The sequence below is a fragment of the Bombus impatiens genome, unplaced genomic scaffold, assembly GCF_000188095.3.
Source record: "Bombus impatiens unplaced genomic scaffold, BIMP_2.2 scf_0058, whole genome shotgun sequence".
Taxonomy (NCBI): Eukaryota; Metazoa; Arthropoda; class Insecta; order Hymenoptera; family Apidae; genus Bombus; species Bombus impatiens.
Window position 1 is genome coordinate 738,848 of NT_176477.1, and position 12,312 is coordinate 751,159.

Sequence of the window (12,312 nt, forward strand, 5' to 3'; positions counted from 1 at the left end):
CGAAAGCATCTTGCAAAGGATGCGATTCAAGAGTCTGGAATTGGATTGTTTCTCATCGAAGTATTTTCTTCAATCATGAAAATCCAAAGGACATGTATTTACATTCGAGTGGAAATCGTGTATTAATTTTTGGGCTGTAAGCTACTTTTAGTAGCTACGTTTCAGTATCGGATACTTTTTTAGTTACATGTTTAAAAATAAATTCAGCCTTGATGACATTTTTAAATTCTACTATCTACAGGTATATGTACGCTTCTACGTTGTTCCACTTAATAAAATAATTCCGTATAATGTTCTTTTCTATTTTTGTGAAGTCACACGACATTTCCCTTTTCTTTACGACGCATTATGTTTTATTATATTTTTCGTAATTCTTTCCTTGGATTCACTTTCATCGACATGTGCATCAATGTGGAAGGTAGGAACGCAAACTTTCGAAATTTTTAAGCAGTATTGAGTTCATTAACTTGAAGAATTTCTGAATTTGAAGTTCGTCAGTTCTCAAGTTCGAAGTTACAGAGTTCAGAGTTTATGTAAATGCTGCAATGCAAGTTCCTCTTTCAGGATGTTTTTGGGACAATGGAAATGTAGATAAGCTTGATAAGATTGGTAAATGTTCTTTTTACGTTATTTAACTATTTTTCAAAATTCTGTTATGAAACTTACTTATGAATTTGTAAACTGTATGTACGCATAAAAGTTAGGAATGTATCTCATTTCAAAATTCACAGCACAATTTCAAATATTAATTAGTTCCAAATACTTTGGTTGATTTATGATACGTTCATCGCCATGAAACTTTAAACTTTTTATTTTGATGAAACATCTTTTCTTTGAGAAATAATTGTAAAGGAGTAGCTTTTTACACCACATGAAATGACAATCGCAATATTTATTCGCGTTGATAGTCGATTATTGTTTTCTCTAGACAGATTCATAATTATGCAATTATAATTATCAATATTTTAGAGATGCGTCCATATTTTATTTCTTGTTCAGTTATAGAAAACTACATATCACTTAGATTTTCACATTTAACAATGTACTTTAAGCGAAGAACAATCGAATTCAAGTCACTTGCATCGTTTCGCTTGTACGAGGGCGACCATAACTCAATTCCTAACCGAACGCCTCGGTATATTTATTCTAAATTCAATGCAAACCAGAACAAAAAGTTGTCGCGATACAAGAAAATTCTCAACAGTTTTCCATGTTTCTCGAAGTAAACTCTCGAGGCATGAATAAAATGGTCACGAATTCAACAGCATCGCGAGGACTCTTCGTTTCGTTTCTCTCTTCCCGTGTCTATTTACTTATTTAGTCTATGTACTCGTATTTACAGGATCCGCCAGCATGACGAGTCGAACGTTATTATACTCAGGCCGATATTCGTATAATGTATAATATGCGCCATCGTTCTCTGTAGAAATTACTTCAAGAGGAATACAGGGCGCGAAATCACGCTTCTTCTTTCTCGCCGCGAGCTGAACTGCGTTAATTATGAAATGCTCGTTCAATATGTGAAATTACACTAAAAATCGAAACAGGATGAACGGAAGATAATTCGAATTAACTGAAACTTCACGTTCCTTTTGAATTCTTCGAAACAATTGAATTCGACAAAAAGAGGTAAGTTGTTTAAAAATAAAATGGTTGAAATGATAATTGATAATCGTCTATTAAATATTATTATAAGAATAAAACTGCAATATCAGCACAGTTCAGTGTTTATTGCATATATTCTACTTGAATTCTATAATGCTTATTTCGCGTGATACTTTGGGTGGGATTTCGTAATCTGCAATTGGAATATCGGTGGTTTTCTCAATTTTTATCGACACACGGAGGCTCGTAATAACAATACAAACTAGTCAAGAGATATTCAACGCTCTGTTTCGATCAAAATATTCTTGCGAGAAAAGCAAACCTGCCGCAGTTCGATAGAGACCTCTAGAAAGAAAAAGTGAACTTCAACGCGTGCTATCTACATTCGTTTATTCGTTACAAAAGAAAAGTATTATTTATTTTCGGAACAATTTCTTCAAATTTTTCTCAAAAATATTTTCTCCCTTTCGTCCTGTTTTTTATATCAACAAAGATAATAATTTAGCTGTACTTTTAATTGCTGAAAAGTATTATATACAAAGAGTTTCGTCTATCAGCTCTACTATTGTATTGTATATTTTCCACGTGTGTACAATTTCTACACAGAAATTATGAAACTGTTTAGTTAGAAGAGAAGATAGAAGCACGAATGTCCGAAATTGAGTTTCATTGTTTGGAAAGCAGCTCGATACATTGAGGTGATGACGAAATTTAAAGATCTGCCGATAGTAAGTCAGCATAATCCTCGAGCTACCCTTCTTTAATCCATCATGGGCTTTAACCCGTTCGCGTCGAGTTACGGGACTCTCGAACCTGTTGCTTTAAACAAGATGTACGCTGAATAATGGATATTCCTAAGTAGTTCGAAGTCCGCTTTAAACTAGCGCAGTCCCGCAGCGGTGTTGCGCGTTTACAGAGAAATTCCGAACCTCGTTAATTAACAGGTGAATAAATTAATCGCGTGATGAATTAACGGAAGGTTATGTCTGTATGATGCGACTTTGTCAATGTTGTTCTTGATTCGCAATATACGAGGATTTCTGAAAGATCGTTCGTTCGATGGAACTATCATAGAATCTTGTTTAATTTTTCAATCGATTTTCTGATCTAATTTACATTATATTGTAAATTAAGGTTATTTATTTATGTAGTTAAATTCTTTAAAAGAAACTCAACTATACTATTAAGTTGTCCGGAAAGTGTGTTTCTTTCGCAAACGCGTTATTTATAACGATGCACCTTCATACAAACGTGAAACCAAGTCTGTGAAATGTCGCGGTGTTTATCTCAACAGAACAAAATGGGTCGTACGTAATTCGACAAAATAATATAAAACAAAAACGTTGTGCGTCTATTATTTTCTCATAAAACGAAAGAAACTTTTCGGACGACCTAATATTAGGAATTCGTATTGAAGAAATTTTTGCAGTACTCCAGGTGTACATCGTGTATGTTCTTGATTATCTTTACGATTAGATAGAATTAAAAACTATTTGAATTTCAAAATATGTAATCTCTCTATGCAATTGAAACGGAATTTTCATTCCTACTCATAGTTATTATTTAGATATTTTTTTTCATTGAAATACCGATACATACCTATTCCTCGAAAGGGTCTTTTTCAGGGGCATTTTAATGCGTGCGGAATTACAGTTAATTTGCGTTTTTGGGTATTCGAGGTTGCAGCGCCCTTGATGGATTAAAATCGATTAAAAGGTTCCGCACAATACCTTTTATTTCACGTTATTAATTTCCATTGTAAAAATTGCTCCAGCAGGCAGCAACATTATTTTATATTTTATTTTCATTTCTTTTTTTGAACGTAAATCGTCAAAATTAACGTTCGTGATTACAATCAATGGTTAAAGCTGGTTTGAAATCGAAATTTTGTGAGTGGTATTTCTCGTCGTCGATAAACCTGCAAAATTATTCGTGAAAGGGTTTTGGTGTTTTTAGGATTCGATAAAAACGCTTTACGTCCTAATGCAAAACTAATGAAGCTCCGGCAGTAAGAATAAAATTTCTTTATGTCTAAATGTTTTCATCGTCACTTAATCGATACCTACACGTTATTTATATATACTCTGTTTTTCATTTTTTTCCGTTTTAAGCGTTTCGATATTCCTTTCATCTCGATACTATACGTAGAATTTGAGCAGCTGTCTGGTCAACGTGGACACCTCAACGAAATTTAATCATGACGAAAAGATGCCTCGGTGCGTCGCTTTTCTCTTTTCTTTTCTTTTCCTTCGTTTAATTAATTCCTTGGTAATCGCAGATCCCGGTTTAATTTGTTCTAAAATTACATCGTCGAACCTGTGCGAGTGCAAAACCTTAATTGTTTACTAATTGTATTTATGAAAAATAAATTAAATGATAATCGATAAAATGTATTCAAAACTTAATAAAAAATACTCGATAAGAAGAATATGTGACCAGAATGTAACAAAAATATTATCGGTCAGTATTCTATCCTTGGAACTTAAAGATATTTTCAATTAATAATATTCCGTTTTTAATATTCCTTTACCTTTGATGTTCGTTTGACATTTGTACTCTACATTTCTTTCTTTTTTCTTTGTTTTTTCATGGAAGAATGTCCTCTATGCCGAATCTGACGTTTTAATCTCAACTATCCAGATGGGATCCGCGATTTGGTGTAAGGAACGGCTGTTAGAAAGAAAAGAGAAGAACTGAGGTAAGGGATGGTGGAGAAGAAACATTTCGCAGGCAGAATAAAGAGAGGGAGAGAATCATTCAAGGAGGAAAAATAGAAGAACGAAATCGATGGCGGGGACAGTTTACGCTTACATCACTGGTCTTTGTTCTTTTGTTATCAGTGCAGAAGGAAACATCGATTATGAAAATAATTTTGAAGTTGCTGATTCGGAAGATGAAATATTAACTTTAAGAAAATCAGTTTTATTCTGGCATGGCATAAAAAAAAGTCAGGTTCAAGTAAAGAAATTCTAAAATAGAATTCCGCGAGATTAGTTTTGAACCCGAACAGGTTGAAGACTTTCAGCGGAGCTCGAGATCGTTGGCGCGTTCTTCGTGGCGACATTTGGCGTTATACAATATGTTACACTGAAAGCGATAGTCGTTGCACTTTGTGATTTGCCCACGCTTCTTTACCTTTCATATCTCGTGCATATCGATTAATCGATAGATACTCATTTCCTATTGCACGATTTCTCATCTCATTTGTCTTTTTGGACACTGCGCTACACTGACTTGGCACGCATAATTATTATTCTTATTATTAATCTTTTTCCTCATTCGTGTTTTAATATGACACTAACTACTCAGTCATTCTTCCTTCTTTCTCATGTACGTGTATATATGTGTGCTGGTGTTGTCGTGTGCCATCTGTGTCTTTCTAACAGTCGTATTGGTTTCTGACTTCTTATTCTTTTATATTTCGTAAATGAAATCCAGATGATCGACGTCCGACGCGTCTATTTCTATTTGCTTATCGAATGATCGACACCACGATCAGAGCGATCATCAGAAGCAGTCCAGTCGTTGTCATGTTGACGGCTGAGTCTGAAAATAGAATGTAGATATCGTTAGAAACTTCTACAGGAATAAATGGAAAGTAAAGTAAAGTAAGATATTCATTTTTAGAAATCTTTTACAATTCTTCTCGTTTAACATAGAGATTATAAGATGTAGCCAGATGAAAATTCGGTGTTTTCATTGTTTTCTGCTATATATTTAGTCCGATATGTTTCTAGATTTCTTACGGAGATGAAAATAAAGGCTTTACGAATAATCAAGTATTATGCTATCTTTCCACGCAAATCTGACAATTATTAAAATACAAGCTTTCTGTTCTTTCTCTAATTACCCATGGAAAGTAAGAAAGTGAAAAAAAAAGAAATAAAAAAGAAGAAGGAAGCAACGCCTAGCTCACCGTTCTCAATGTATTAAAACGACCGAGGAAGAGATAGGAACCGCAGCAAATCGGGTAGGCGGGCGTGGATCGGGACCGTAAAAATCGCGTCAGTTGCCCCAAAAGGGTTGCTCGACAATCAAGAAATTCTCGTTGAAAATATCCGACCGTTGTTCCGGCGGAAAGACGGGCTGCGAAGAATCATCTTTTCTGGCGAGACGAGACGCCAACGATGAAGGATGAGTACTGGCAAACGGACAGGAAAAAGCAGACGAGCCCAAGTGGACGAAGAGAGGCAAACAAGGGAGGGGAAGTTGGTTATTCTTCCGGTTGGCCTGGCCCATACTCTCAGCCATTACTCGCTTCGAGAGAGATGTATTCCTCTGGTCCCACTCATCTCTAATTACAAATCAGAAACAACTCGCTGGGCCCTCGCCCCAATCATCCCCCGACCAGGCTCTCTTCTGTTCATTTTCTGTTTGTTTCTCGGACTACTCGGCAGTCACCACGTTGACGTTTCTTCGTCTCTCCTATCTCCTTTTCCTTTCGGATCCCTCTTGGGACGGTTCCTCATTTCATCGGTTTTGCACCGGCGTTTTCTCTGCCAAGCCTCGCCTCTCTGTTTTTCTTCGTCGACTTTTTACAACGTGGTTTTGCGGCTTTCGCCGCAGCGCGGCGACCTCCTTCTTTTCCCGCGCTGCTAATCGAGCCACGCCTTTTTTTTAATAGTAATATGCACGATTTTTAGTGGTGTATGCTTATTGAAGAATTAGCGTCTTTGAGAATGCAAGTCTGATCGTTTCGAAAGTAACGGTTGAAAAAGCAGTTGATACGAACTGATTGAGACAGGTTCGTGTCAGTCGTTTGTGATTAATAAGTAATCTATTTTTTAATATTGTAAAGTTGTGTACCATTATTCAAACATCATTAGTCTAAAATTCCTGTTTTATTTGAACAGTCTATAATTAGAATATTATTGAAATGATAGCATTTTATGCGAATAAAAGTCAGTGGGATTTAAAAAATACTGAAAAAGATATTAAAAGATATTAAACTTAAAGATATTTATTCATAAATAGACACACACATGCTGAGTATTATATGCGGTAAATATAATCACATTGTTTTGTTACTCAAAGCTAATGCAGTCATATCATTGTTCGTTTTATATATATTTTGAATACGGAGGACCCTGGCAATATATTATATCGGGAAATGTTAATATTCTGTTTAAAAAATGTTGAAATTATAAGCTGTATTTACTCGTGTCGGTTCAATTGAATTTACGACAGAACCACGATAATTTCGGCTAAAATGGTAAAAACAATGTTTTGAACACTAGCAAGCAGGAAAAGGCTGGAGCAACAATGAGCTCTACGACTACTGTCAATAAACGAAACGATGTTGATTTTGTACATTTCGTTCCAATCTAACGTATCCATTCTACATTTTCGTTTTGTCTGTTCGGTGTGTTTTTTTATGCCGCTAACCATTTCATTTGAAACACGAGTTTCCTGCGATCAGATAGATAATTCATGAGTTTCTCGTACTTCTGGTCGTTTAAATTTGTTGTATTTTTACATTGGAATTTAAATGACGAACATTTTTGTTTAATTATTTAAAATATTTTTTCGATTTTATTATTAATTTTACAACGCGTGAATTAATAAGTTATTTATGACAATTACTCCACTGATTTTCAAATGCTTCTATATATCTCAACAGACTTGAGAAATATATTTATAGAAAAAATAATGTTTAAAAAATCTATTAACATCGCATTTCTTTTTAGATGCTCTTCAATTTTTCATACCAAGTACTCTTTTGTTTCCACTGAGATTTTCTTTTTTAACGCTTTTGCTACAACGTTATTCTCTTGATCATGAAAATAGCTGTGCACAGAATATCCTGTCCGTAACAATTTTATTTCGTATACTCTAGGTACAAGAGTAAAATTTTATCGAAAAGTCTTGCTCCGTTTTTTAATCAAATTTATATATCTGCACAGCTATATACACATGCTAAGATAATGACACTTGTCTTCTTATCTTCGTCGTGGCGATGGTTATGTATGGTTTTCCCATTACGTAAGTTATTATATAGGTATATTATATTATTATAAGGTATAGGAGAAACGAAAAAGTAAACCGTTCATTCAAATTCGCGATAAGGAATCTATTAAAAGACTTGTTTAACGAAATCGAATGCATAACGAAATCTAATAAAGCGCTGAGAACCGGCTGGATGAAACCTTCGTCTTTAGAAACTAGCAAGGTATTATGGTTGGACGATTGCTGCGCGAGACAGTTCGGAACAGCTCGATATCGTTTGGCTCTGACTCGCAGTTCGAAAACGAATTTAACGTAAAGGTAGACTGGGAGAGGAGGGTGTCGCGTTCGACCTTCGATACAACGAGGTTCCCGAGCTACCAAGGAACTAGAAGTACTTATCAAGTTGTGGAAGCTTGTGCGACGCGGTTCCACAACTGCGTTCCCGTCGTTCTCTACTCTCTTTCTTCTTTTTCTACTCTTTTCTTTCCTCTTTTTCGTCCTCTAGCTTTCCTCCAACGAAATTACCTACTTCCACGGGACTATCGAGATCGAGCCCGCGGAGAAAACGGATTTTCACACTTTCCCATTATGCAAATTCCTTTTAAAAAGAAACCACCGCTGCAGAGAGCGAGCAGAGACCGGCTGTATCGATAGTGGAAGGGGAAGGCGACTTCTCTCTGTCCATTCTAACAGAGAGCAGGTTGGATCGAGATGGAAAGATAGCCTGGACCGAGGAATTGCAAGTACCGGTTCGGAAAGAAATATTTCAATAATGCCGCAGGCCTCAAGGAATTCTAGCTGGTGCTAAGCTTGACCCGTAGCCGATGTTCCAGCCTCTGTCATTTAAATGCCACTGTAGCGCCACGAAATGCCGGATAAACCGCAACTTCGCAAAAGAGCTGCGGAGGTTTTGTTTCCTTTAGCCTACTCATTTGCCACGTCGGCCACTATTCAAGTTAGATTTCAATAGGTTCGACTATGGCTGATATCAGGCTTCGATTTTAACATGAACCGGCTCCTCTCGTCTCGGCTCATCCGGCAAACTCGTCCGATATCGGTGTTCGAGGTTATTATTAATTTTTCTGACTTGGAAACGGAGACATCGAACGACTTTGTTCATTAATGAGCAGCCAAGGAAGAATTCCCCCGATTGGCGAAACACTGTTTGTCGTTCGTTCACTGATGCCATCGTCGTTCTTATTGTCGTTCGGGTATTCTTGGTTGTATCGAGAAAGTCGACGATTTCTTTCAATAATATTGGCAATGCCTGCTTGGGTAAATGTTGATTGGGCATTGAATACTTTTGAATGGAATGATTCTTTATCGTGGTGAGAAATTGCCAGTGGCCTGGACTAGCTTGCCACGTTGTAATTATCGTGCGAATGGAAATTTTCTTCGAACGCTTATAGTGAATGATACAGGATTACTCGTAGACATTTCTAATCCCTAGTTAATTATAATGTTTTACGCTTATAAATAGGGCTTCTACATATTCTTTAAAAACCTTGATCAGAATTAAACTTTAAACAGGTGAGTAACTCCCTCGTAAAAAATAAAACCACCTCAAGTTGTATGACACAAAATTTCATTCCCGTTTTGCTTTGTAAGAACTTAATCCAACAAGAACGATAACTTCAACGGGAACTTAATTCCGGGCGAATTCCCGACAAAAGCTTCGAGAAGCGATAACCGTTCAACACGAAATTCAGGTTTAACAGTTCCGACGATATTAATCGTATAAATCCCGGTCAATGAAAATACCATTTACATGAAAGTCCATTTCCTCGTTTAAACCAAATAATAAGAAATCATGTGCTATACGATGCGTTACAAATACGATGGCGTACATAGTCGAGAAAGTCAATGTCAAGCACTGCTATCGCCGATGCTTGAAGAAAAGAAACCAGGAAACAAGAAAGTGGAGAGAATGTTAGCCGTGTTTGTCAGGCTGTCTCGTTTTAAATTACTTCGCAATTGTTGCACGTAACAACAGAGCTTACCGCTGTCTGGGGTCCAATCGTAGTTTCTTTTCCTATCTAGGTCGCTCGATTTTTGCTCAGACTTGCCGATCTCGCTGAGGTTCGACTGGAATTTATTACCTGCAAGCAAAAATAACCGGCCGCTCTAAATGGGCTTGACATACAATGAAATTACACTGGGCTATAACCACGTATCGTAGCCAGGAACCCGTTTTAAATGAAAATATAGCGGTCACCAAATTAAATGCAAATATCAAAAGTTTTAACGTTAGCACCCGAACGAACCCTGGCCATTCCGTTCCGTTTCATTTCGTTTCGCGTTTTATCCACTCCATGGTGTTTCATCGAACTTTCGTGGAAATAATATTTGACGAAACAGAGATACAGAGGAAAGACGGAGGCAGTTGTTTATTGTATGCTCGAAATCGTTGAAAACGGAGTCGAAAATGGATGAAACGTGAAACGTTAAATTGTTATCCGTTGAAATCGGATTACGCGTGGGTATGTCGTGAACTGGAAAGTCTAGATACATTTTACATTTTCTTTTTTTTATCTGTATTATTTGTCATTTGTATTGGCAGTGCAATTTCAAATCCAAGAGTATTATCGAAAAATCATTTCGAAACATTTCTTTTTGAGAAAGTGATTATAGCAAAAATATATTTCTGCCTATTCTTTAGGATTCTTGACTAAACATTTGTTTTTCTACATCTACATTTCGTATTTCATCTCCACGATTCGGTTACTCCAAAATGGTTTTAATAGCAGGCATTATTTAAATTACGAAAGTCGTAATATACGTAATAAATGTGAAAATATATTGTTTAATAGCCTGTTTTTAGAAATCCAAAGAAAAAGTTTCGCGATCGCGAAAAGTCGATAACGAGACGTTCGCTCTTGTCAAGCATGGTTAAACATAATTCCTCGCAGTTGCGATCTAAGCCCGCCAGCATCCTGTCCTGGTGGAATGTATAGCGAGCGATTGCGAACAGTGACAAAGGATGACTCGAAACAATAGTTAACGCGAATAGAATAGAGAGAAAGCGCAGGAGACAGAGTTAGAACGCGGCGAGTTAAAGAATGGAAGGAAGTGGCCGGAGGTGCAAAGGGAACGCGAACAAAGGGACTAGTACTTTCAAGTGGCCCCTCGGTTGAAGATGTTTACGGGGCTGTTATGCGTAAAGTGGGTGGCAAACGCGGTAACTAGTATGCAAACTACGAGTAAACACAATTCCCTTATCCACTGCATCGTCCTGGAGCCGTTTCACGCTGGCGCGCTTGTCACGGGCCAGTCCACCGGATCAAATCAAGTAATGAAACTAGCACACGTTGACTACGTACCGAGAGGAACTAACAGAGAAAGATAGCGAGAGACAGAGAGAGAGAGAGAGCGAGAGAGAGAGAGAGAGAGAAAGAGAGAGAGAGAAAGGCGGGAGTGATGGAATGATAGACAGAGAGAGAAGTCGCTCAGGGAACAACTTTTTCGTTGATATAATTCTCGTGGCCGCGTGCACCTCGCGACCAGGTGGAGTCAGCGACAACTAGAAATTTTGTAGTTACAACGCGGGTTCCATTTGCATACATCAACCAACGGACCGGGAGAACCGAATTTCCCGCAGGAAGGATCTCATTGACGGGCATCACGTGCTTGCTAGCCCCACTGACGTCAACAGAATCCGTTCACGGATCTCTGCATTTCTCGTTACCGATTTTGGTTTCGACTGGTTCCACCGGGTTCGCCTGCGTGGAAAAAACGTATCCGTGCTTGATCACATTCTTCGTCTGACTCGCAATCTCGCGTTTAGGGTCGGAATTTTGGAACTGGTTTGATTAGTTTCAGCTCGGAACTTGATAGAATGCAGATTTGACGTGAATGTAAACGAAGCCTGCATTCCAATGTATTTTCTGCGGATTTTTGATCTTCATTGCGAGTAAATCTCATTTTTCCCAGTTTTTCCCATTAAATAAAGCTTCTTTTTAAGCTACCACCTTTCACGTTTCGGAACCTAATTTTCTACGAGGTACATATCATCTTTACGACAATGAGGCGTGAAGTATAATAGACACATGTTGAAATTCTTCATCAACGTCGATTCTTCTTCTCTACTTTCTTCCTTTCGGTAACAAACGTGTCAGATAATACGCTGAGTAGTCGAAACTCTATCGCAAGGATTTCAAACATTCAAAAGCTAAAATTCTCGCATCGCGAAACCGTACCAACAATCGCAACTAACCATCCTGCGCTCCTTACCGCTTTCGATCCCCATACAAACGAGCTCTAACCCTCGAGCTATCCTCGAACCATCTCCACCGAGCGAGTTCTTTGCCAAAAGAAGCTTGGACTCGAATGTGACGATCCAGATCGCCGTCTCTGCTCGTCGTGTTTCAATTCCATAGAAGCCGGAAGCATAGTGGCGAAATTTACGGCCCCGAGAATTGTCCTCGTCGAAACAATATCGATAAACCCTGTCAACACCGAGGGAGAGAGAGGGCGGAGGGGGGAAGAGAGAGAGAGAGAAGAGTCGCTACTTAAGCCTCCGGTATAGCCTGATCGAACCCGCCGCTTTGTCTTGGTGACCTGGTGATTAGATTTTGTAAGTTGGTCGGCTAAAGGAACGCGCGATGTCTGCACTGGTTGGCAAGTGGAGGAAAGCTTGCAGAGGAACAGGCTCTTGGCACAATACCCTATTTCGGACGAGATAATGGGCGATCATCCTGGTACACACGCGTGCGCTGTGAGTCACTTGTTCGCCGGCTGTGTGTATAATAGCGTCTACTCCCG

The 12,312-nt window shown here is 38.1% G+C and overlaps 1 protein-coding gene across 1 annotated transcript in view; it reads right to left on the reverse strand.

Annotated features, from left to right (window-relative positions):
- Positions 1–3,179: 3,179 nt before the first annotated feature.
- The window catches only part of LOC100741490 (lachesin-like), a 58,085-nt gene continuing 48,952 nt past the window's right edge, over positions 3,180–12,312 (reverse strand). The window contains exons 5-6 of the mRNA XM_003485435.4: positions 9,552–9,650; positions 3,180–5,151 (exon numbers count right to left, since the gene is read on the reverse strand). Coding sequence (XP_003485483.4) covers positions 5,078–5,151; positions 9,552–9,650 — 173 coding nt within the window. The 3' untranslated portion in view covers positions 3,180–5,077. The remainder of the gene's footprint in view (positions 5,152–9,551; positions 9,651–12,312) is intronic.